Below are 27,614 nucleotides of genomic sequence, written 5' to 3' on the forward strand. Positions count from 1 at the left end.
AAACCTTCCCAGTTTAATAGCTTGAAAACTTCTTCCAAGCATGCAGTGAATAGCATTGGAGAGATTGTGTTTCTTTGTCTGACTCCTTTCTTTATAGGTATCTTCCTACTTTTCTTGTGTACAATTAAGGTGGCTGTGGAATCTCTGTAGATATTTTCCAGGGTATTTACGTAAGTGATCTGTACTCCTTGACTACGCAATGCCTCTATGACTGCTGGCATCTCTACTGAATCAAATGCTTTTTTGTAATCTATTAAAGCCATATAGAGAGGCTTATTGTACCCTGCGGATTTCTCGATAACTTGATTAACGATATTGATGTGATCCATTGTAGAGTATCCCTTCCTAAAGCCAGCCCGCTCTTTTGGCTGACTAAAGTGCAGTGTTGCCCTTATCTTATTGGAGATTATTTTGGTAAATATTTTATATAATACTAGGAATAAGCTAATGGGCCTATAATTTTTCAATTCGTTAATGTCTCCCTTTTTGTGGATTAGTATAATGTTTGCATTTTTCCAGTTTTCTGGGACCCTCGCAGTCGATAGACACTTCGTATAGAGAGCCGCCAGTTTTCCTAGCATTATGTCTCCTCCATCTTTGATTAAATTGACTGTTATTCCATCCTCTCCTGCCGCTTTTTCTTGTTTCATGCCTTGCAAGGTCCTTCTGACCTCATCTCTAGCTACAGGAGGAGTTTCTGTATACAGCTTATTATTGTTCCATATAGAGTACTCGTGAGTTCTCTTGGTACTGTATAGGTCAGTATAGAATTCTCCTGCTTTTATTATACCTTCGAGGTTGCTGATGATATTACCCTGCTTATCTTTCAGTGCATACATCTTGGTTTGTCCTATGCCAAGTTTCCTTCTCACAGATTTCAGGCTGCGTCCATTCTTTACGGCTTCTTCAGTCATTCTCAAGATATAGTTTTGATTATCACATGTTTTCTCCTTGTTGATCAGTTTTGACAGTTACGCGAATTCAATCTGATCTCTTTAGTTGGACACTTTCATTCTTTGTCGTTTCTTTATTAGGTCCTTTGTTACTTGGGAGAGCTTGCCTACTGGTTGCCTTGATGCTTTGCCTCCCGCTTCAATTGCTGCCTCTGAAGCCAGCCTCGTTACAATTTCATTCATTACCTCTATGTCATCATCATCATCTCTGTTCTAAGGCTGCATATTTGTTTGCAAGTACCAGCCTAAATTTTTCTGCTTTTACCCTTACTGCCTATAAGTTCACCTGCTTTTTATTGACCAATTTTATTCTCTGTCTCTTCAAGTTGAGGTGAATCCTAGCCCTCACTAACCTATGATCACTGCACTTTACCCTACCTATCACTTCTGCATCGTGCACTGTGCTCAGAGCAACAGAAAGTATGAAATCAGTTTCATTTCTTGTTTCACTATTAGGGCTTTTCCACGTCCACATTTTGTTCCAATGCTTCCTGAAGAAGGTGTTCATTCATCGCAGCTTATTCCTTTCTGCAAATTCTACCAGCATCTCTCCTCTAGCGTTCCTACAATCGACACCATAGTTGCCAATTGCTTATTCATTAGCCTGCTTTTCCCCACTTCTGCATTGAAGTCGCCCATAACTACAGTATACTGAGTTTACACTTTTCTCATTGCTTATTGAACATCTTCATAAAACTGATCTACTTCTTCATCATCGTGACTGGATGTTGAAGCGTAGGCTTGTACTACCTTTAATCTGTACCTCTTATTACGTTTGATTACGACTACAGTTACCCTCTCATTATTGTTGCAGAATTCGTCAATGTTGCCCGCTATGTCCTTGTGGAATAGGAATCCTACCCCATATTGCTTCTTATCAGGGAGACCTCTATAGCAGAGGACATGGCCATTATTTAGCAATGTGTAAGCCTCACCAGTTCTTCTAATCTCACTAAGGCCGATAATATACCAAACAATGTTTGCTAGTTCCTCAAAGAGTCGTGCTAAGCTAGCCTCACTCGAGAGGGTTCAGGTGTTAAACGTTGCAAGGGTCACTTTCCATTGGCAGCCTGTCTGGACCCACAGATTCTCAGCACATTCTGCTCTGCTTAGCACCCACCACCTTAATTTGTAACAGGTCTTACTTTCACATTCAGAACCTGCCAGGAGGAGGGTACAAGACTGGGCACTGTAGCCGCGAACTCCCTATGCCCTGTGACATGAACGCCTGGGCATTCTGTGCAGGTCGTCACCTGTGGCCATAAGGTGTCACTACAATCTGAAATGTATATAAGGGCCTTTGGGGAGTGGGAATAAACATTGTTTTGGTTATCACCAAAAAAAGAGTGGTTATCACGTGCTAGATGGACTATAGATAATGCTCTTGCTGAAACGCTAAATATTGACTCGGCTTGGTGAAACGATACGCCCACCCCTTCGCCACATTTTTGCGGCTAGTCTGAGCACCTGGCTAGGTTATCGTGTGGCTTTTGTGGATGACAGCGTCACTCTCGAAAAGACTGCCCAGCCAGAAAATCAGTTTGCCATTACTGTAGAAAGCTAGAACATTTTGCCGAAGTGTGCATGAAGAAGAACAGAAATGAGCTACTGGGTTTCGTCAAACTTCATGTGAATTGACAACGAGCAAGGTACATAGACATACCAGTGAACGGGCACCTGGTGGAGCTTAAGATAGACTCTGGCACGGAAGTCTCTGTTGTCTCGGCATTTTTCCTAGGCCGACCACAGTTGCTGGTTGATGTTGAAGGGGAAGTCTTAGGCCCTGGCGAACAGAGTCTGCACGTTCTTGGTACCTTTAAAGCAACCTTACAGTGGGGTGACAAATCCACAGTGCAGACCTTGTACATGGTTGAACGTCAGCGCACTCACCTGCTTGAACTACCTGCAATTGAAGCCCTTGGTGTTGTTCACTTCCAGGATGCTGCCGAGTGCGTTAATTCTCTCACAGCCAAGGTTTTTCAAGGGTTGAGAAAATTTTGGGAAGCCGAATATAGCATTCACGTTAAACCCAGCTCTCGCCCATTTTCCTTGAGCACCCAAAGGCGGATTCCAATTACTTTGAATGACGTTGTCAAGAAAGAGCTAGACGAACTGGAGTCGCAGGACGTCATAAGGAAGGTACAGACGCCAACTGAGTGGTGCTTCGGGCTTGCATTCGTGCTTAAATCATCGGGTGGCTACAGAATCTGCGTCGATCTGACGAAGCTGAACGAAGTCATTGAAAGGGAGCGCTTCATCTTGCTGATGGTGGAACAGATCCTCGACCAGTTGGGTGGAGCGCGAGTATTCTTCAATATGGATGCACGTTCTAGTTTTCATCAGGTGAAGTTTAGCACCGACACTCAGGAACTCGCAACATTTAAAATGCCGTTTGGCCGGTACTGTTGTAAGAGACTCCCTTTTGGTATAGCCAAGGCACCAGAGTATTTCTAGCAATTAATGTAAAGGTTTCTTGAGCGCTTGTCTGGGGTCGTGGAGCTGATTGATGACATCTTAATCTTCGGGAAAGATCGTCAAGAGTACGACGAGCGTCTGGGTGCAGTCCGAGCTCGCCTTGATGAGGAGGGTGTGACCCTTAACTAAAAGAAGTGCGCATTTCGGGTCAGTTCAGTCAAGTTCCTTGGATTAGTGATTGGGGCGGACGAAATCTCGCCAGACCCGCACAGGGTCAAGGCTGTAAGGGTCTGCCTTCACCAACCGACGTCAGCGGAGTACGACAATTGCTGGGAATGGCCAATCATGTTGCACGGTTTATACCTCACTTATCTGATGTTACGTAGCCCATTCGTTCCCTCCTAAACAAGAACAGCATCTGTCCCAGTCAAGAAAAGGCCTTCTCACGCCTCAAGTTGCTGTTGAGCTCCGACATGTGCATGGCGAAATACGATTCTTGCTACCACACTGTAGTATCCGCAGATGCCAGTTCCTACGGTCTGGGAGCTGTACTGCTACAGGACCAGCCTGAAGGTACTCTATGGGCTGTAGCTTATGTTTCAAGGGTGTTTACTCTGACGGAAGCACGTTATAGTCAAACAGAAAAGGAAGGTCTCGCGGTAACTTGGGCCATTTCACAGTACAACCAGTCTCTTTGCGGCTTCGAGGTACAGACAGATCACCTTCCTCTGGTCACCCTTTTGGGTAACAAGGACCTAGAACCCATGCTGCCTCATATACAATGAATGCAGATAAAACTGATGCGATATCAGTATATGGTGAAATATGTGGCTGGAAAGCATTTAGCTATGGCGGACACTTTGTCACGAGCTCCCTCTGATTTGCCAGCTACTCGCATGGTAGACACCCTGGAGTTGTTTGTGAGTGAAGTGTTCAAGAAATTACCACCTCTTGTTGCAAGACGGCTAGAAGATGTTCGCATACACCAAGCCCAAGATAGAGTCTGCTCTGTGGTCATGACTTATTGCATGAAAGGATGGCCAGACAAAAACAAGGTGCTGCTGCAGATCGCTCCATTTTGGAAGGAGAGAGACAGATTAAGCATATACGACGGCATCTTTCTGCTGGGCTGATGACTTGTCATTCCTTCAGCCTTGCACCAGGACATTCTTGCCCTATTACACGAAGGGCATCAGGGAGTGCGCCGCTGCGAAGAACGGGCCAGGGAGTCTGTTTGGTGGCCTAACTGTAACATGCGTGTTGAGCATATGGTGACCTAATGTGCCGTATGCACCGAGACTCGAGTTCAGCATTCTGAGCCTATGTTGTTCACGGTGACACCCTACAGACCATGGAAGCACCTTGGCATCGATCTGTTTCAACTTAGAGGGCGCGATTACGTCCCTTTTGTTAATTATTATTCCAGGTTTCCTGAAATAGTCTCCGTGAGGTCCACCATAGCACCAGCAGTCATCTCAGCGATCAAGAGCTGTATTGCCCATTTTGGTATATCAGACATCGTCCAGACCGACAACGGACCGCAGTTTGTGTCCAACGAGTTCGCCGAGTTTGCGCAGTCATACGGCTTCTGTCATGAGACCATCATCCCGAGGTACCCCCAGAGCAATGGAGAGGCAGAGCGCATGGTGCGCACAGTGGAAGACTTGCTCTTGAAAGGTCCTGATCCCTACCTTGCCTTGCTGTCGTACCGTCCCCGGCTCGAACCTTGATCGGCAAGAAATTACAAACTTGTCTCTCGAAACTACCAGAACAACTGGTGCCATCGTTACCATGCCACACGCGCTTCAGGGAAAAGGACTCGTGGAACAAGGCGCAGCAAGCGATGACCTACAATCGCCATCATGCTTCAAGCCAATTGGCCCCTTTCAGTCCTAGAGACTATGTATGGCACTGACGCATGCTGCAATAATGAAGTACTCTCACAGGCTCAGCGTCCACAGTCCTAGCTTGTTCAGATCGCCAGAGGCATCGTTCAGTGTAATCGTCGACGCCTGGTACTTCATTCATTGGAAACGACCCCAGCTTAACTGGCAGCTTCTCTGCCTGTCGCTCCTGAGATCATGCAGCTTGCAGCACCTCAAGAAGATCCAATGCAGCCAGAAGTAACGCCACAGGAAACGGTGACACAGACTCGCAGCGGTCGTACAGCGAGACCACTGCGACGGTTGGACTTGTAGGGACCTGTCCCTTCAAAGGTCAAAAGGAGGGATGTAGAGGTCGCCACCTGTGGCCTTAAGGTGGCACTACAATCTGAAAGGACCTTGTATATAAGGGGCTTTGGGGAGCAGGAATAAACATTGTTTTGGTTTCTGCCTTGCCAGTAGTCTGCCTCGTCCCTCAGCTCCTGTGCTGAACACATTCCTCAAACATCTGGAGAGGGGGGTTGAGGGGTCAGGTTCTGCCTGTTTCCAGTCTTGCTCGGTTGAGCACTCTGTGTGTGCCACATGTAATGCTAGGCCAGACACTGTTGGCTCACATGACCTTGTTGGCAGGTTATGAAATACCAAATCGAATTGCTTGAGGTGTGCTTTCATGCTCAAAGGCATAACCACATGAGAGATGCATTTGAGACTGCATTTTTAACAGCTTAAGAACTGGAACTGAATTAGCTACAATAACTGCCAAAGGAATGCCTGAAAAACTTAGAGCCACCGAATGCCCTACTGATTGATTGAATCTTAAAAGAACTTGCTGTTGGGCTAGTTGGTTACTCATTATGGTAAAACAAATTAGAGTGCAAAAAAAAAAAACATATCCGCACACTCACAATCTCACCAAAAAGACCCTCCAGACACAGTGCCTGTGTGTGGGGTATTTTTTGGTGTGACCGCATGTGTGTGGCTGTGTGCATGTGTGTGGGTGTGTTTTTTGCACTCTACATTGTTTTACCATAATTATTGCATCCGCTCTCACATAAGTAGCATAAGCATTCACAAAGAAAAGCAAATTTCAAGATTAGGCCATAAGATACAGAGAGATTTATTACTTGATTTCATCAGTATTATGCAAGAATTAAATGCCATGAAGCTTGTAAAGATGCTGCCAACTTTGGTTCTATCTTGACAAAGCCATGTGAGGTGCACATTGAAGGCCATTTGAATGTGTGGGTGTAGCTGATATCTTTCTCCAGGCTGAGCCAGGTTGCTATATCGAGTGCTGTGTGCAGGTACTGTTTCCCATTTGGGAGGCCGGAGGGTGCCCTCAAGGCTACTCTGTCCCTGCTAGAAAGGGTGAGTGAAATATGCACATTCAGCCTGCATAGGATGGCATAGCATGGCTTCCGACTTTGAGTGTGCTAAATCTCTCAAAAAAATTTTCTTTCTAGCAGCTATACTTTCGTGATATTTATATATTCAGTAGCACAGGCACAATGGACTGCAACCAGCATTTTGCAGGTAGCTGGCTGTTCTGCGTTGTTTGGATGTTCTGCAGATCATTTGCAGACAAATGTGTTTGTGTAAGGCGAGCATTGTGTGTGTGGTGTGAGCGTGTTTGTGAAAGCAGCAGCCAGATGATGACGACAGCCAGGACAATATTATGATGGCATGAGGACTGATTTTCTATACTTCAGTAAAGAAACATTACAATCTATTTCATAACAATCTGCCCTGATTGCAAAGGTGGTACCATGGCCACTTAATCACATGCTCTGTGGAGTGACCTGCCAAGTGGTATGGGCTAACTGTGCACTTGTACATCTGCCATCACTGTTTTCTATGGGGGCGCCTGCTCAACTGGGAACAGAGTAAATGTTTTGCAAGGAATTTCGCCAAGATTGTAGGTGCATACCACATTTTGACAGCACTTCAGTGCTTAGCCAATCCTCTGACAAGATGACAAAATTAATAGTCGGAAATACCAAAGTAGATAAACTGGATGATGCATGTGCAAGCATGGCACCCATGGTACTGACTGAATATGAGAAATGATTATTGGGTGTGTATGTTTAGAGTAATGATGAGCAGGTGGCGAACACGTGCTCGTCACATTGTATGTTTCTTTATTTTTGTGCCATGTGTATGCTACGTATTTCATACAGTTTTGAAATATTGTAAGTTAGTGCATGTGTGTGTCACCTACATGTCTTGTCCTCGTGTTTTTGCACTGTTATTTGCTCACTATGAGAGATGGCAATGCCATCGTTTGCGTTGTGCAAGTGGTTCTCTTTGGTGCATGCATTGCTATCTGTAATTTTCGACCACTTCTCAGCCAACATAGTAAAGCTTAGTCGCTTGCGTTTCACAAGATACTGTAGCAATAACTTGGCATTGAACATGCACTCAACAACACTTATCGGTCACGTATGCTCTCTCAAAGTATAAAACAAGAATGATGGGGCTGACCTACAATGGCTCCTTACGTTTCTTGTTGACATGCATCCTGGCTAATAAAGCAGACGATAGCTTGTACGCTGCAGATATGGGAAGTAAGAGGCGTTTTCAATAAGATAACCATGTGCTTTGAGCTATGCTCATGGACAACTTTCTATGGCCAGAAGGGAAAGCTGTGGGCACGTGGCTCCTGCATGTGTATTACAGTGCCAAGTTGTCCGCCAGCGTTTGATAGTGCTTTTGGTTGCTCGGAACAGACGGTGAATCGACGCAGCTTCACATGCGATGGTTTTGCGCTTGCCCAGATGCGAAAAGGAAAAGCTGCAAAATAAGTAAACTTTCACATTCAGTGGTGTATTTTACTTATTTAATTGTTGCTAATAAGGAGTTCATGTTTTCTCTTCCCCAGCTTAAACTAATTTGGATGAAAACACGGAGCTCTTTTCAGAAGCACTCTCACTTGTGGATCGCTTTCCCTCTGTAGCTTTCCTTTCGTTGCCACAGAAAGTTGTCCGCGGGTATAGCTCTTTTAATTTTACTGAGGAGAAAAACTGTTATGCTGTATCAAGAACATTAGTTCCATTGCTTCCATTACAATTTCTGAGGCAAAACATGAAGATTACATCACTTTATGAAAACAAATCGGTGCCATTGATGTCAAGGAAAATAACAATCTCCAGAATTGAACCCTGGACTACTTGATAATCCATGATGGGCTGCACAATGTAACAGTGGACATCATCATAGTAAAAGTACAGGTTGCCAACATAGTGCTAAAAACTGTGGGATATGTTTATAAAATGGTCAATTTAGCTATTATTAAAATGTAACACGAGTGTCAACTTCAGGCAATGACAATCTTGAAAAAATATTATGCGGATCCAACGCACTGTGGACATCGATGTAAGTGAAGCTTTCTGTGCTGTTTGGTTTGATTAATGATAATTAACAGTGATGCTGACAGTGAGTGTTTAATTTCTTCAACGTTTAATGCAATACAAGAGTGGTGAGTTGATGGTAAATGTTACCGTTTGTGCACCACTGCGCAGTACACAGAACACACAGCGAGACATGTTTGCTTGAGGCATTGTTGTGCGCCATTGTTCATAACCTCCGAGACGTTTAGTATTGTAATTGCCTTACACGGCACGTCACATGGTGGCAGAAGTGTTAAACTTTACTTGAATTATGGTACTGTACGTGCCAAAACTACAATTGGATTCTGAAACATGCTGTAGTTACAGACTATGGATTAGTTTTGACCTCTTGGGGCTCTTTAATGTCCACCTAAACCTAAGTAAGCAAGAGTTTTTGTATTTTGCTTCTATCGTAATGGGGCTGCCGTGGTTGGGATTGAACCAGCGACCTCGAGCAATGCCATAGCAATGCGCACTGGGAGTGATAGGCGCACACTTGTCATTTTCTGAGGGGGGGGTCAGCACAATGAGCTGCCTCGCTCCCTCTGTGTGTATGTGTGTGCGCAGCAACAGGCGTGTTCGTCTCAGCAGGGCACTGCGTCTGTAAAAAGGCCACTAACACACTCAGCCACAGCCCAAAAAACCGACAGAGCGAGACACACACGAACGTCGCCTTCTTTCTCTGTGCTGGCACAGAACTGGTACCAAAGTGCTCCAGTACAACACTCCCCGGGTAGAAAGGAGCCAACCTGGCGACCTGGGCAGAAGACAGCACAGGCGGGTCGTAGCATGGTTTAACCTTTGCGGCATGAACTGTTTCGCGCCCTCGGAAACAATTGTTGGGAGCTGGCTCAACCGGCTCGATGACATAGTTCACGAGCGATGTTTGCTCTAGGACTCTGTAAGAACCATGGTATTTGGACAAGAGCTTGGTAGAAAGGCCGTGAGGTGGATGGAACCCATAGTCCGAGGAAATAGTGGGCAATAGATGCAGAGGCGCCATGGCGAGATTTTTGACGACACAGGTCTTGCATGCTAAACGAACATACTACTTAATGGTATTCTTTGGCATAAGCAGCCGCTTCAGAAATAGGTTTCGCTTCAGAAACGTCAGGTCGGTATGGCAGAATTGTGTCTATGCAGTGTGATGGTTCACGTCCATAGGGAAGAAAGAAAGGTGAGAAACCAGTGGTAGCTTGATTGGCAGAGTTGTAAGCGTAGGTTGAAGTACTCGTTCCCAATTCGGGTGAGCTTCGGACATGTACGTCGCCAGCATGTTGGCAAGGGTACGATTGATACATTCCGGCATGCCATTAGTTTGAGGATGGTAGGCTGAGGCGGTGCGATGTACAATCTGATATTCCTTTAGAAGGGATTCGATGAAGTTTGAGAGAAGCACACGGCCACGATCAATAAGCAATTTATGTGGTTGACCATGTGCCAGAATGACGTGATGAAAGAGGAAGTAAGCAACGTCTTTCGCTGTGGGGGTTGGCAGCGCCGATCTTTCAGTGTACCGGGTGAGGTGGTCGGCAACCCACCGGTTGCCATCAGGAGTGTTCGGAAGGGGACCGTAAACATAGACTCCAACATGCTCGAGCGGTCAGGCAGGGCAAGGCAATGGCTGTAGAGGACAGGCGGTGCTGTGAGGAGGTGTCTTGTGGTGCTGACACACAGGGCACAACCGAACATACTGGCGAACGTAGGGATGCATGCCACGCCAGTAGTACCGTAGGCGAAGAAGGGGGTATGCCCTGAATGTGCCAGTTTGGCCACATTGGGGGTCATCGTGGAAAATACTGCAAATGTCTGAGCGTAGATGACGAGAAATAACAAGGAGCCACCTGCGGCCATTGGTTGAGTAGTTGCGATGGTACCACAAGCCTTAGTGAACGGTAAAGTGTGGAGCTTTATGACGAAGGGTGCATGAGGGCGAGCCAGACAAACGTCGAGATATATGGTCAAGCAGCGAAGCGATCCAAGGGTCTTTGCGTTGTTCCGTCGGCATACCAGTGATGGTAAGGGATGACGAATCGCAGGTGGAAGTGGTTGAGTAGACAGGTGGTCTGCTGGACAGGTTGACAGGTGGTCTCCTATGGTCGTGAGATCATCATTTGCACTCACAAACTCGTCCATCGTTGATTCAAGAGCTTCTGGAAATTCTGACAGCTCGCTCCAAACTTCAGCAACACCCGCAACGGCTCCGTTGCATTCATTGAAATTTACAGTCATCACCGAGCACATGGAAGCTGACACAGCTGAAGCGATTTCAGATGAGCCACTCGTACACGGCTGTGTGTACGCGTCGAGCGCCACGGGTACCGCGTTGCGAGTTTGGCCACTTTAGCCCTAATCTCCCCCTTATTCTTCAAGATCGTGCTGAGAGTGCTCCTCGGAATCTTGCACGCTGCGGGGACATCCGACTTCTCAGCGTGTTAGACCCGATTTATGATTTCGAGCTTCACGAAGAAAGGCCAATTCTGCCCTTCCATCACGGCTACACTGCGGGAGAAGGCCCACAAGGCGCACACACAATGAACCAGAAAAGCAGCGAGACAGCTCGCACTTTCACCACTTTGTACGTCGAGGGCACAACAGTCTCTGATTGGCGATTTTTTCTCTATGGATTGGCCGTCTGAGCAAGCGCTGTGGATGGGCCAGGATCACTTTTTGCAGGGGGGTGTCGATGGCTCGTCCGAGGCAGCGCGGTCACGGTAGGGAGAGCAGTTGGATAGAGCTGCGCCGTCAAATTTCTCCGCCACCGCGAGGGAAAGCCAACTTCTGGAGGCACTTTTCGGCCGCTTGACGTTCAGGAGTCGCCGCTATTTTTGTTTGATGTAAGCGTAATTTTTGCTATGTATACTCATTGTAACTATACTGTGTTCAGAAATTGTTTAATATATAGAATAATTCGATGTAAACGGGTTCGATATAGTCAGGTTCGACTGTATTCGCGGGCTTCTTTCGCACTCGGAAAAGCTTTTATGTAGCACGTATTGAGCTACAGAAAGCTGTATTGGCAGTTTTTCATGTTGCTCTACAATTTTCTCATTGACACTTTTAATCGAATTAAGATATTTTAGAAGTTGATTAATTAAATAAGACTAATTAGGCAATTAGGTGGAATTGGTCCTCATGCTGTTCGTTTACGCTGCATATTCGAATGTGATCGGCTTCACACACTGCCTGTCCTTCTGCTAGTAGTCGTGATGTTCTAACCTGCTGGTCAACGAATTGGTTGATGCAGGAGATTGGCAGAGTCACAGAAACCGAAATATGGTGATCGTAATTAAGAGTTGGGAGCAAGGGATACACAATGGGCTTGCAGCGTGCTCACTTGGGGCACAATCAGTGATCTTTGTTCAATACGTGTTCTGTTCGGTTGCTGCAACGTCACAACGTGGCAGTATGCAAAATTTATAAGAACGAGGCAGAGAGAGCAGCCAATCGGCAAGCGGTGAACTCCCCGGAAGTTTACTTCCCTCGTTTCTTGTCTGATTGCAAGCAGTATACTACAAAATGAAATGTTTCTCATCTTCCAATGAATGATTTCTTTATCTAAAAAATGTATTTTTTTCTTCTCAAGTATAAACACGTTTTCAAATGGTAATATGTGTGACTACTACAATTTATAACTATTAGTTTCTCTGCGTCATCCCTAGGTGGTGTTGCGTGCAGCGAGAAAAAAATAAAAGGAAAAAGAAATAACGGGAACAGTGGGGCACTTTTCAAGAGGCAACAACAACATTCCAGTGGCTCACAAGCATCCGATGATGGGGTCGAGTTCGCCGCACAACCAAACACACTATTTATTTCAAGAAACGGAAGCGACGCCGGAATTTGCTTTCTGCCATTTCTTCAAACGCGTTTCACACCTCCACTGCTCTTGTTCCTGCTCAAGCAATGCCAATGCAACAACCGAAGTTCCCATCGGAAGTGCCATTTTCTCGAATTAAACTATGGATTGGATCTGAACGTGCCATTTTGCCACCGAAGCCGCCGTTTGGATCCAGTCCAATACACCAGACAAGCCACGTGAAGCCGGTCTTGTAACGAGCGTATGATCACTCCAAACTTCCCAACTCCCATCGCACTCGGCGCCTAGCAGACGACGTACTCGGTTGCCAGATGACTTACAGGAGCATGTCATCATTTTGTGTTTCGTGTGTGTTCTTTGTCTCCGTCCCAGTCGTGCTGCGCCTTTTGAATATCCATGAACTGACTCGCCCAAATCAAAGTTTTACTGTCATTTTGACGTCACCAAAAAATGTGGCCGTGCTCCGCGGCAGCGACGTCGGCACGGAGTCGGCCAATCGCGTGCACCAGTAACTGAACAAATGCGCCGAACAACGATCTCCGATTGCACCCTTGATGCATGCACATAAGTGAAAATACCCTGCACAGAGAAGCGCATATAGTGGAACCATGGATTAGAACGACAGAAAGCTGAGCTAGTTGGTAAGGATTCATTATGCAAGAAAGGTGATGGCGTGGAGACAGGACACAAGAGAAGAGAAGTGGAAGTGGCGTTCGTGTTGTCCACTTCTCTTGTGTTCTGTCTGTACGCCATCACCTTTTTTGCATAATGAAGCATGGATTGAGGACACAAAAAATATAATCGGTTAAAGTTCCACTTATTGAAATATACTGGTGATAAATCATCGTCCTGCGATAATTCTGGCAAAAGTGGCATGCCGCACTGGCCCGGCGAATACTGCAAACAGTATTGTTGTTGCGCCAAGAGTGCATATGGCTACCTTTATTGAAGGTCATGTGGACTTAATAATAACCTTAATAATAACCTAAATAACTAATAACCTAAATAACCTAAATAACCTAATAATAACCTAAATAACCTAATAATAATAACCTTAATAACCTTAATAACCAATATCAAAGCATCGTATGTGTCGCCATTTTAATTACGTGCTGAAAACTAGGGCGAAGCATTGCCGTGAATCACACATGGCAATCAACTCAAATTGAAATCCTACCCCTCGGCCAGAGATAGGTGTGCAAGAGATAGGTGCATGCAATCACGCTTGCCTCAGTAAACATAAATGTACACGAGATGTGTGAGTGCTTCGAGTTTTAGATTACTAGGTAAATTTCATAACAGCTCCCATATACGCGAGTGGCCTCTTCACGTTCGTCGTCCATGGTGCCACTTGCACACGCTCTGATGAGAGTGGACAGTGCCATATGTTGACTTGCTAAGTACCTTTGTTGGCCTGCATGCAAAGTTGTTTTGCAGCTAAGGCGCTCACATTAAGCACTTGCTACACGAAAACAATGGTGGCTGAATGGGATGAGCCACTGGAGACATCGAACAATTCGCAATCGGTATCACATGATGACGTTTTCTACGTCATGGTAAGATTCTGCCGGCAGATGGCGGCAAACTTGAGAGTTTTAGCTTGTCCGCTACTCGGGCAAACAGGGTCAGTTTTGGCATATTGCCGGACCGTCGGGGGCATAAATGAGAGTGGCCAGAGTGGTGCAGCTGCCTGGTGGTGTAGAGCTCAATCAGACAAACGCAGAGCCAAAATTGCAGTAACCTACTATATTCTGCTTCGCTAATGGTAGAAGCTTTCAGCAGCAGCGTAATTGTGAACACGATTACGCCGCTGTCTAAAATTTACACCCCAGCTCAGAAGAATATAGTAATTGGTTCTCTATTTATGTGGTTGATCTTTGCACCCCCTGCTGGCACCACCAATCTGGTCGCTCACGTTTACGCTCCCGCTCATCCGGCACACCGCTTGAAGTTGCCGGATTACCTGAGGCACTAAAATTAGGGAGGTTCATCATACACTGCTACTGCACCTGCTGGAGAGAATGGGTTTATTTGTGCGTAACTAAACTTTGTGTGCAGCCGTATAGCGTTATTGAGCCCTTTCGGCACGTATACGACATTGCTCTGCCAACTCTTCTTTGCTGAGGATCCGTTTTAGTAGCATCTTTAACTGTCCGTTGCATGCTGCTGCGATTTTAGACAAGCCACCGCAAGCTAAGTAAGGGAAAGCGGACTAATTGCAGAAGCCAGCAACTCCCTCTTCATCCGGTTATCCATTTTCAGTGTGTTGGCTTGGCCCCATTGAAATCCACTCCACTTGAGCGTGCACCTCGCCTCTTGTCAATCAATTAGATAAAAAAACCTGGTCAATGTAGTCAATGTTATTCGTTTTGTTCAGTCGGCTGCTGCATATGTGGGAAGCAAACAACAGGTCTGCAGAGAAGGTGGCAAATGCAGAAACTAAATCGGCCGTTGCGCATTAAAATTGCAAAGCTATCTAAAGAGAGAAAAGATTATGCACAACAGCTTGCCAGGCAACAATGGGCCAAGTCTGCTACCAAATGAGTGGCAAACTTGGCCTCAGGGATACTTGGCACATCCTCAGACATCTGCTGGATCCGGAGAACAGCAACATAGCGCACGGTAAAAACATCATTAGACTAGTGCATAACCAAGCACTCACAGATAAACAAGTCGTCGAGGAACTCGGACAGGGATACGTAGACACATCCAAGTCTCTCTGCCAAGCTACTCAGGAACCCTGAACCACAAACTGGACAAGGAGATCCAAGAGTCAGAAGTGCGAGCTGTGCTTCAAAGACTCGTGACCTCCTCTGCTCCAGGCACGGACAGGGTTACAAACAAATCACTAAAAAACTTAGATGATAGCTCAGCCAAAGCCATTACTAAATACTTTAATAAATGTTGAGAAAAAGGGGAACTCCCCTTATCGTGGAGGCACCAAAGATAGTCTTCATACTGAAACCGCGAAAGAAGCTTGACTTGCAGAACCTCAGGCCCATATCTTTCACCTCCTGCTTAAGAAAAGTGTTAGAGCATGTAATTCTGAGCAGGCTGCAGAGCCACATGGATGACAGGAACTACTTCCTGCACACTATGATAGGCTTTAGAGCAAATCTATCAACACAAGATGTCATGCTAAGACTCTCAGAACACGTTTTGCACCCTATTCACAGTAAAAGAACTAGAGCTGTCCTAGCCCTAGATCTAACAGAAGCCTTTGACTAGATTAAGAATGAAGGAATTATGTTTGCATTGGAGGAAATCACACAAAACTTACGACTATGTAAAAAAAGCCTTCCTTTCGGACAGGACTGCCAAAGTCCAGTTAGGCTCCATCGCATCTTCTACATTGCAACTTGGCAGCAAAGGAACCCCACAGGGATCAACACTATCCCCTTTCCTGTTTGACATCTATCTTATACTGCTAGCTACCGCACTTAGCACAATCTCTGGTTTAAGACACTCACTATACGCTGAAGATATGCTCTGGGCTGATACCAGAAATGATAGTAACATAGAGGAAACACTACAAGCAGGAGTAGACCGAGTGTCATATCATGCAAATCAAATAGATCTCTCATGCTCCCCCCAAAAGTCAGAACTTCTGATTACAAGGACTCAACTACAAGCAAAAACGTCTTATCCGGACATAAAGGTGATGGTAGATGGCACATACATACAAGAAGTGCAGGCTCTTAGAATCTTGGGTATGCACGTACAAAACAACGGAAAGAATGCAGTCACCCTGAACAAAATCATATGGTGTGTTAGCCATAACAAACAGGCTAATTAAGCAAGTGGCAAACATACGTAAAGACACGAAGAAGCAGATCTCAGGCAGCTTGTCCAAGCCTTCGTCCTGAGCCGGATAGTATATATACCCTTCCTTACCTGCACGGCTGAAAAGAAGAAAATCGACTGCCTAATTAGACAATCAGATAAATCAGCCCTTCACCTCCCTAGATACATGACTATTGAGAAGCTCCTAGAATTGGGAATCCACAATACCCTAGAGGAGCTGGCCGAGGCACACAATCTAGCCCAGCTGGAGAGGCTATCCAAAACTGAAATAGGAAGACACATACTGGAGGATCTGAGGATCCGATATGGATCCACACACACCTCCATATGTAAACTTCCACCAATATGCCACAGAAATTTAAGGATAACCCCAATACCAAAAAACATGCTTCCTGAACATCATAGGGACAGAAGGAGAGCAAGAGCTAAAGTGCATAAACACTAGTCATATGAATCAGAACCATTTAAGAACTAATTTACCAACTGCCATTTTCTTCTAGTATTATTACCGCCTTGTTGAATTTGCATAACTGCGTTTTGCATTTTTAAGAAGTGTGGGTAAAGTGTTTGAATAATGCTTATATTGTGGTTTAAGGCACGTGTTGAAATGCTGGCACTTTTGTTTTTTTGTAGAGGTTGTCCTTTTTTCTTAAACAACATAACAGAGAATTTGATAGCCAGGGGTGAAGCGGAGCAGGATTACTTTGCTTTGAAGACAGCATGGTAGTGCGTGATCTCATGGCAGTATTAATAATGTGGGTGAGTTTGGTCATCACAACATCAGGATCTAGAGCTTCAAGAACTGACAACCAGTCTGCATCTTCAATAATTTTAGTGTATTTAATGTTATCAAAATAGGTTATGAATTTCCATTTATTTACTGGCATCGATGACCGCTCAACAACTGTGTGTGATACTCATCTGGCTGTTTCTGCAATCTCGGAGCCAGCCGTGGACGTGACTGGTGGCACAGAAAGAGACTGCTGCGAACAGTCCCAACTCAGCATGCAGCATGCCTCACTTGCGAAGAAGCACCATGAGCCACAGGCCAGTGCAGCGCTACTCTGCATAATGCTTTTCTTGAATGATATCAGGGGGGCAGGAGGACTGTTACGGTTTCGTTTTAGATGGCCGGCCGCTGCTTGGCACCACCTGGGCCACCCTGTAAAGGCGGAGAAAAAAAAAGAAAAAAGAAACACGGGGTCCGTTTTCAAGTGCGATCCCAAGTGTACGGTCGTGCTGTAGTTCATGTCATGGGTTCCTATTCCTTGGGCATAACCGTTGACGGCGACCCGCAGAGTTGGTCCTCCTCTCGGAACTGCTCGGCCACGTTGTAACAGGTTTGATGGCATTAAATAATGCATGTGCCTGCTTGGAGCAAAGAACGAGTCCGAATTATCAATTTTTCTTAATTAACGAGGGTCAAATTAACGAAGTTTTATGGTACGATGGAACATGTGAGAACACAGTGCAGAAGGAACACCTGCATTGTGTTGGCTGGGCTGCACGAGCATCCTTTCCCTCACATCAGCCAGGGAAGTGGTCGCCAAGGAAAGAAGTAATTCCCAGCTAGGATGAATTGTGTAGGCACTCCGCTCTACAGAGGGGAACCAAAGGGTGGCAACACAGCCAAGTCTGAAGACACACCCCTGAGCTGTACTAATTATTCTGAAGGAATCATGGACAATGTGCTGAATAAACATTTTTCTTTTTTTGCCACGCTCCCACATTGTGTGTACTTTAGTAGCCTGGTTGCTGCATGCATTAGGGCTATTTTTTATATATTATATTGATTTTGTGAGGATCTTCTTTCTTTAAAGTGAAGCTTTGTGTGCCTCTTGCTCAACTTTGTAGGCCCCGGCGCTCTTCTTGCCAAGTGTACAACTTGGGCCACTGTGTGTTTGACCGTTTTTGTCCCAGAAGGGGCATGCACCAGTGGGTGCGTGTAGACCACATAAACAAACTGAACAAGAAGGGAACAAGTCGGCTGCAAAGAAGCAGCCGGGTGGGGAGAAACAAGTGTAAAGGCCAGAGTGTGCATGGAGCTACATAAAAGTTAAGAAGTGAACATATAATTTAACATAAAGAAAAGCTCTGCTTTTCATTGATTCTCATATATATGTGTGAGATCTGCAAATTTTTTTCGAGTGGGTCTCTGTTGGAGTATAATTAAATTAAATTAACTGTACTTACAAGTCGCCACTTGTGTCCAATGTTTGTGCCCAGTCATGTTCCACTTTTTATATAGATTGGTTATAACAAGTCGTGAGTCACTAGGAAAGCACGTGCGAATATGTGAACAAGACGACGACGGTGGTCAGCAAAACGGAAAGTGGACACTTGATGTGAGAAGCACGTCAAGTGCGACCGGAAAAATGAATAAAGAGGAGACGAAGGAGCTGGCATACCTGACGTGGACGAGGAGCAGGGCAGATGCATCACCAGCTGTACTCTGGAGACAGGGAGCAGCAGCTTCGAGGACCACAGGCCGGAGAGGGGATGTCTGAGAGTTGGCCGGCGACAGCTCCAGCTCCTGAGCCTCGACAACATCTACATGGCAGTGCTCCACGGCCTTGGTTCAGCCTCATGCTGACGTAACAGGCCACTGTCCAGTGCCACAGAGGCAATCACCTGGCCATGTCAGCGGCACAATTCCCAACCTGCCCAGAGTGTGTTCTGTGCCACGCGAGTCTCGGAGAAGGACCACAACCCTGTCGCTCACAACAGAGGTTGACGTCTACGCCGAGTCGAAATTAAGCAGGCCAACGTCTTATGCCATGCTGGACCAAAATTTACCACTACTATGATGGTCAGAACACTCAATTCTTGGGGACTATATGTCACTGGCCAGTCAAGTTAGGAACAGTATACCGACAATATAATATCTACAGTAGAACGTTGTTCATACATTTCGGAAAAGAAACATAAGAAAAGATACACTAACCGGGAAAACGTACGATCCAAAGTAACTAAAAAAATTGACAGACTCAAGTATTGTCGACATCTATGTAATGCGAAGCGTTGTGTAGATCGTTGCAGCATGAGATGCCAATGTGCGTAGAGCTTGTGGTACTCCGGCACCCCGAAACGTGTTTCGCTGTTTTCATATTGTGTGGTGTTTTAAGAGGCCAGCAGAAAACCCAAACGAAATCGAGCTGGTGGGCAACACCGGATGCCGCCGAAGCAAAACGTGATTACCCACATTGCCCTGCCGACAGCAGGGAACGGCAGCACATTTGAATTATCACCCACTAAAAGCATGCAGTACGCTGCCAATGGCACTATGAACCATGTACTGTAAAACAGATAGATGAAGATGCTTATCGCAATAGGTTTGGCGGTGATAGTGGTGAATGCCGCATGCGACAACCCCACAGAAGATTTGCTGGTACCGAAATGAGAAACTGAGTGCACGCTGGCATTTTCATGTGAGACAAGCGGGCGAGTAGTGTGATGAAACTGCCCTTGGGGCCAGATATATAAATATTGTTCTCGATTGCGCGCACCTCATGCATTTTCTTGCATGGGATCTAGTAACCGGAAAACGTATCATACGATCGTAGTTTGGTGACGTACTGAACATTGGTTCCAAAAAATTGTGTTTTCCAGGAACATATGAACCGACAAAAAATAAGCGTAACTCTATTGAGTCATTTTCATGTTTGCGATTGCGAAGTTGGTGCTGGGAAAACTTGTGTAACGGGAACACATCAGTGAGGTTATAGTGTAGTTTGTTTTTCTTATGTATATAGCTAGCTTTGTGGATGTCTCGTGTGTATAGGGTTTATGCTGTGAGAGTTTAGCGGACTGTTCAAAAGGTTGGGGTTAGATTGTTTCTTGGGGTAAACATTCTTTAACATGTGTGCTTTGTGTCTCTATTCATTTCTGGAGTGCTGAAATTTGTGACAGTTCACAAGCCTGCTACGATTTGTTTTTTTCTGCCCCATCACAAATTTTTGTAATCTGGAAATGGAGTGGGACAGTACGCCAGCCTTAGTGAAGGGGTTAAGTTTTTCGAAGGACAAAGCCCTGAAATTTATTGAACAACAGAGGGATATCTTCCAAAAGGAGGAAGGGGCCGAACATGCTGAAGCTTGGGAAGTGCATGCTAGGGAAAAAGAGTTTTTGAACTTAAACTGGGATTGGTACCAGCAACAGAGTGTCACCGTGATGTCGAGAGTGTGGCGTCCGCCGGCTCGCAATTTCCAAAAGCCAGCAAAATCTGTCCGCGAATATTCATGACACCTTTGGATGAAAAGTGTGACGACTTGGATGCATACTTGCACCGTTTCAAAAGGATAGCCCTCGGACAAGGCTGGGATTGGAGCGAATGGGCCACAGCCTAGTGGGTAAGGCACTGAGTGTCTTTGGGAGGATGACTGCCTACGACTCCCTAAATTATGACAGGGCACTGTTGCAAAGCTTCCAAAACTGCAAGCCAGAAGACGCAGAAACGGGAAAACAATTTGCGTGCCACCTATGAAGTTATTTTGACCGGTAGATGGAAATGGCTGATATTGCAAAAACTTATGAGGGGGTTTGCAATTGCATGGTTAGTGAGCAATTCCCGGCTTGCTGTAGCCCTAATCTGTGTGTTTTCCTAAGGGAAAGAAAGCTGGGTTCACTCAACGATATAGCAGAACAAGCTGATCAGTTTTTGTAGGCACAGGGGTTAACCCTTTGAGGGTCGATTTTTTTCGCCATATGCGACTGCCCAGAGTCGATTTTTTTTTATTGCAGATTCCAATTCTTCTTATGGACTTATTTCGAAAAAAATTTACCGTAATTTTTCTAGGGTGACCATAAAGTGAGAAAAAAATCTTTTGCGTTGGTATATATGCACTCTTCATTCGTGAATAGCAACAATAAAAAAGGAAATAAACTTATCAGAATTGAAAATTTTTATGCATTCTTATGCACATAGTTCAAGGCTTCGAAAATCCGCACACAAGACTATTTCGCAAGTCTCAAATGTTCCTGTTCTCAAACTTATACGTAGGTCCATAGCGTAATAGAACTGCATAGGTGCGCGCACTCAAGAAAACTGTTTGGTTGTGTGCCCATCAAAAAAAGCAACACATGTGACAAACTTCTGCTAATCTTCATCTTATCGCCAACCAGCTAGGGCAATTAGTTTTCGTGAGTCTTAAAAAAAAATAAAAGAAACCGAAACGCATGCATGGCGGCATCCTTCCTCCTTGTGAGCACTAAACGAGTGAGAAACAAGCGGCCGCCCTTTGAACGATTAGTAACGAGATAGCCATCACTTTTGCAAGCGAAAAAAGCCGAAACCGCCCATGAAACAAAATCCAAACGGCCGCTCGCCCGCCCCCGCGCAAATGCGTGAGCGGTCATTTGGATTTTGTTTCATGGGCGGTATATAGACACACGGGAGCAAAGTAGGGCTAAAACAAACCATGCAGCGAAAACCGAGAGAGGGAGACGCGCAAAAAAAATTCCCTGTATCCCCACATAGTGACAGCACATGACAGAAAAGAAAAAGTTATGCAATTGGCGCGCTTTTTAAACGTAGAGACGGCGCTGTATATTTACGGCATCGACCATTTTCGGACTCGTTTGCGGCGCCGTATAATTACGTCATTGGCAGTCAAAGGGTTAAGAAACCTAGAAAAAATGAAAGGGGACTTAGCCAGAGAGACTACATGACGCAAAATATGAACCTCAGGGAAGCATGCCCGTGCCCCAGCTGAACTGTTTCCTATGTAACTGTACCGGGCATCATTGGGTCAACTGCTGTGCAGGTGAGAGCAGCTTCCAGGCATGAGAATTTGGTGGAACAGGCAACAGAAGAGGGCAGTTATAGCACTGATAGCTCCGAATGAAAGGTGCGAAAAATTAGTTGAAGAAACCAGAGACGCCGAGATTGCTAGTAGAGCAAGAACACAAATCTTCTACTGCAGATAAAAATATGCCAGTCGTAGAGAGAGAAATAAATGGCAAGTGAGTGTCTGTGCTTCGTGACACAGGCACAAGTACAGTATTAGTGAGGAGAAGCTTAGCTAAGAATGGTGAAATAACTGGAAAGACAACATTAGTGATCCTAGTAGATGGGATAAAGAGGTGGCTCTCTAAAATTAAGATAGTGCTAGACACCCTACTACTAAGGGATAATAACCACTATGTGTGTTGAGCAACCTTTGTATGACATCATCTCGGGAAACGTGCCTGGCATGTGAGATGTTGACGAACCCTTTTTAAATGACAAATACAAGTTTAACAGAGAAAGTAACTGAACGGGGCATAACAACACCAAAGAGTCATTGAAGGCAGAGGTTTCGGCTGCAGTGTGGACAGTCATCACAGATAGTAGTAGTAAAGAAAGGCAAGCAGTTAATGCAACTTTAATTCACACAAACGTACGATTTCCACCCTTAGAGTTGGCTAAGCAGCGAAGAGAGGACAAGTCCCTGTGGTATGCATTTAACAGAATTGGCCAGGCACGAATAAGAGAAGGGAAGTGAACAACAGTACAGTATGAAGGAGAAGGCTCTTCTACAGGAGACGTTTGAGCAGCACAGGCACTCTGCCAGTGCAGCTAATTGCCCCGGTCAGGCATCGGCAAAGTGTAGTGAAAAATTATCACGAGAATGGCAGTACTGGACCCAGAGAAATCAAGTGCACTATGACAAACAACCCTAACAGTAAAGGTGTTTTGGCCAGGCATCCATAAAGATGTGAAGAGTTTTCAAATTTTGTTGGGGGGAGGGGGGGGGGGGGGGGCAAACAACCTAGAAAATTCTGGGAAGGCCGATGAAAAAAAATTGTAGATGACAAACAGGGACACAGTGAAACTTTCAGGTTAAGCTTTCAAGCTGTATTATTGTTTATTTGTGTGGCAAGTAGACTACTGTCATATGTTATAGAAGATCGGTCGTTTGGTGCCGTGAGGTGATATATGGACAGTGAATGCAGAGTTGTGTTGTGATCATTCCTTGTGAACTGGGTGTGTCAAACTGAGGCGTGTGGTGAGCAGTTTTTTGTGCAAGAAGCACTTCATATGGGGGCCCATTGTCACAAATTTTGGCACTCCAGAAATGGAGAGGGACACAATGCAAAGACGTTGAAGAACATTTATCCCAAGAAACAATTCTAACCCAAAACAAATGAACAGCAACACACAAGAGACATTCACAAAACTAGCTATATACATAAGAAAAACAAATATCTGTATACTGTTCCTAGTTTTACGAGCCAAGTGACAGATAGTCCCTAACAGTCCTGACCGTTATAGTAGTGCTGAATGTTGACCCAGAGTAAGATGTCGGCCTGCTTAATTCCGACTCGGCATAGACGTCGACCTCTATTGCGAGCGACTGGGTTGCGGTCCTCGGATTCCGAGACCCGCGTGGCACAGGACGCTGTTTGGGTCGGTTGGGCATTGTGCCGCTGATGTAGCCAGGTGGTTATGGCAGCACGGGGCTGCCATAACCATAACAAAGGCCAGTTATGGCAGCATGGAGCTGGACCGGGGCCATGGAGCACTGCCATGGCTATGTCGTTAGGCCTCAGGAGCTGGGCCTGTTGCCGGCCAGCTCTCAGACGTCTCTGCTCCAACTCGTGGCCCTCGAAGCTGCTGCTTCCAGTCTCCAGAGCACAGCCGGACATGCATCTGCCATGCTTCTCGTCCATGCTCCTCCATGCTACTGAAGGTTCTTCTGCCTCTGTCTTCTTTTTATTCATTTTTCTCTCTCTTGGACACGTGCTTCTCGCATCATGTGTCCACTCACCGTTTTGCCGACTCGCATCATTGTCTTTTTCACATATTCACATGTGCTTTGTCGGTGACTCGTGACAAACAGCCAGACTTGACTTTTTTGTTACTGTTGTAGTATAAGTGGATTCAAAGCTGGATGTGTTTGTGTGGAAGGCAGAGAATATGATGACGATAAATACATGCATGTCATGCCCCCATTCCTCTATCACTTGTCCTCCTCACTGTCACTGAACATTGCATGCTATCGACTCATGTGGATGCACTGCATCAAATTTAGGTGAATGAGCAAGGGATTACCTTGTGTAGGCCATGTTTTCAGACATGAAAGCAGCAAAAATGCAAACACCAGTCAGGCAGCTGTTACTTTTGTTTGCATGGCAATCTGCAGTTATCGCTGTCATGTTGCATGTGGGCAACATGTGTCTGACTACTGAACCTGGTTAACTCATGCAGGTGTTGATGAAGGACGTGATGACTCCAGCACCTCCGGAGGAGGTGCGTGCCATCATTAAAAAGTGCTTGGAGAATGCGGCCCTCGTCAACTATACCCGCATCTCAGAGCAGGCCAAACTACAAGGTGGGTGTCTGGCAAAGTCCTGAGGCCTGGTGCATTTGTCCCAGATCACCACTTGCATTTTATTAGGGCCACTCACAATGATTAGACAAGTAATATTCTTTTTGTGCATTATAGAATGAGCTAGAATTAAGAGCATGAGAAAACAGAGTGCTGCGATATTGTCACGTTGTAGTCATGGGGAAGAATGCAGCAGCAAAAACTGTGAATAACTTGTGGAGGATAAAGCTCTCGGAGTTCTTCGTCATCCCTTTATTCCAATGTCATTTAGTCGAAGTTGATCATATTTGAATGCAAAGTTATGTTGCTCATTTGTGCACGTGAACGTACATCAGCTGCGGCGTTGTCAGAACTGGTGACATGACGAATATAAGTGCAGAGTTCTGATATGAATGCCAGTTGTCAAATTTCTCTTGGTGACAATCCATCTGATTTGGATGTGAAAGCGTAGGTTAGTGGCTTGTGATCAGTGAAAGTGTAGAAAGACCTGCCCTCCAAAAATTGGCAGAAATATTTCACTTCCTTATAGTGAAAAAATTGGTTTACTTCATTATAGATAGCGAGTGACCCATGTCTGCAGATGCTGTACCAGGTTTGTGCAGGGCAGAGCACTTTTGAAAAGAATGCAAGAGGCTTCCATTCATTCTCAATCTATTGCTGCAGTATGGCACTGACAACATTGATGGAAGTGTCTGGCATAAGGTGGGTCGTAGTGTGAGGCTGCAGATTTGTGAGAAGAGCTGCACTCGCCAGATCATCCTTGATTGTGTTCAAGGCGGCGTGAGCTTCATCCATCCACTCCAACGGTGCTTTTCCTGGTCTGGGTGTTGAGAGATCTTTTAACAGCCTCAGTGTGCCTGCACAAGCATATATGAAACAGCGATGGAAGTTAACCAGTCAAAGAAATTGTCAAAGTTTTCACTTGTTTACCAGCAGAGGGAAGTTTTGAACAGCTTGTATTTTGCCATTCAGTGGTTGTATACCATCACACACGATGCGATGTCCCAAAAAGTTGATTTCTGCTGCTCTGAAGAGGCATTTGTCTGGGTTGACCATAATTTTGTGTCCATGCAGGCGAGAGAATAATTGCCACAAATGGGCGGTATGTTCTTCAACCGAAGTACTAGCGACCAGGATGTCTTTGACATATGCATAGCAGAAATCCAAACCTCAGGTCACCTAATCGATAAACTGCTAGAAAGTCTGCGATGCAGTATGCAATCCAAAGGACATTCTGGTGTACTCAAATAAACCAAAGGGTGTCGGGACTGCTGTCTTGGAAATATCAGCCTCTTCCACTGGTATTTGGTGATAAGCTTTGATGGGGTCAATTTTGGAGAACACAGTGGCTCCGTGCAGTGTTCCCACCATAGAGTTTCCTACAATATACTAGAGCGAATTCTGGCACTGCAGTCGTTGTCCTACCATGGGAGTGATGGGAAGTACATGGATTTGTCTGATCTTTGTGCTTGTGGATTCAGATGTTCTTGTGGCTTTGTATATTACGCTATATATAAATCTTATTGTCATAAATTTCAGGGCAATCTATACTGTTCGAAGTGCAGAAGACGCCGCGAACACACACAGTCACTGCTAATTGCATCGATTGAGCTTGTCAAGGGGGCCAAATCGAAATGCACCAAGCGTCTCAAGGCATTTCATGCCCACAATAAATTAATTAGGGTGTTTCACATCGCTTGTCGATACATGCGTCCATGGCTTAATGGTTTCAATATCCGGCCTCTGTGCTAGAGGTCCTGTGTTCATATCCTACCATCAGACAATTTTAATAATGTTTATTTAATTACTTATGACACAGTACATTGTTGAAAATGACAAGTTTACAAAGTCACAAAGCCGTTTGAAGCTAGGAGGAAGCTAGGAGGACGAAATTTAGGCAAATCCATGTACTTCCCATAATTCCCATCTCAGTACAAGTGCTCCCATTGCAGCTCCCGTAGACACTAGCGCCAGAGTTCCCTCTAGCAACCCTTGTATGAAAACTCTATGGTTCCCACAGTCATCCAAAATGGGCGACTGGATAGCAGTCCGGCTCTGTTACCTTGTTGAGGGAATGGTAGTCACCGCATGGGCGTCAGTCGACTGGAGTAGACTTCGGGACGAAGTGGAGTGGGGATGACCATGGGCTTGAGGATGGGCGCACAATACCGAGTTGGAGCATATGCTCAAGTTCTCATCAAGCAATGTTCAGCCCCTCAGGTAGCAGGCGGCAAAGACGGGCATGCACTGGGGGTCTCGAAGTCACGATGGGATGTGTAATGCTGTGCTTGACCGGTGACAGCTGTGGTGTTGACAGGAGATGTGAGGCAAGGAAAGTCTTTCAATAAGTCTGTGAATTCGAAGTGAACATTCGGTCCTTCCGGTTGAAGGAGCCTTGCCCTCATTATATGATGCAGGATGTGATGCCGTGAATGCTCAAGTGCATTGTAGCATCTCATGTCCAGTAGTTCAGCATGTCGACAAGAAATCTGAAGTAGGGAAGAAAATCTGCTCCTATCGCGTGTTTCACGTCTGCCACAATGAATATCTAATGAAAAGTTCGGCACAGCCCAAAGTCCATCGTTAGAGATTGATGCCAATATGTTGCAATTCATGTGGCATTCACGGCTTGCAAATTGCATGTGGGGTGGCCTTGGCGATCTGCACACGTTGCTGGAATCGCACTGACCTCGGCACCTGTGTCCACCAAGAAAAGGGTTTTTTATACTTTGTCCATGACATAAAATAAGTGGTATTTGCATTGGCCGGATACTTGAGACAGAAATTTCCATGAAGTAGGTGGGTTATCATTTTTAGATGGCATTTGCTGATTTATTGAAAAGCAAACTTTTTTGTAAGTGGAAATTTCGACAGGTGTTTGGTGATGAGCTTTCTTGACGCAGCCGGTAGCAGATGAGAAGTGGTGTGCAGTTGGGCCTGGTGCACCAGCCACCTTCAGTGCTCAGCCGGCATGTTTTTCTGATGGGCGCAGGGCACCACACACTTGCTTGTATTTTCTCCAAAGTGACGTTTGTACCAGCAGATGC

At 45.5% G+C, this 27,614-nt stretch overlaps 1 protein-coding gene across 9 annotated transcripts in view; it reads left to right on the forward strand.

Moving 5' to 3' along the window:
* The window catches only part of Cadps (calcium-dependent secretion activator 1), a 450,894-nt gene that overhangs the window by 189,646 nt on the left and 233,634 nt on the right, over positions 1-27,614 (forward strand). For all 9 annotated transcript variants that reach the window (XM_065428684.2, XM_065428681.2, XM_065428685.2 and 6 more), the window contains 2 exons: positions 6,556-6,619; positions 24,447-24,570. In XM_065428684.2, the coding sequence (XP_065284756.1) occupies positions 6,556-6,619; positions 24,447-24,570 (188 nt within the window). The remainder of the gene's footprint in view (positions 1-6,555; positions 6,620-24,446; positions 24,571-27,614) is intronic.

Source organism: Dermacentor albipictus, chromosome 6, assembly GCF_038994185.2.
Source record: "Dermacentor albipictus isolate Rhodes 1998 colony chromosome 6, USDA_Dalb.pri_finalv2, whole genome shotgun sequence".
NCBI lineage: Eukaryota > Metazoa > Arthropoda > Arachnida > Ixodida > Ixodidae > Dermacentor > Dermacentor albipictus.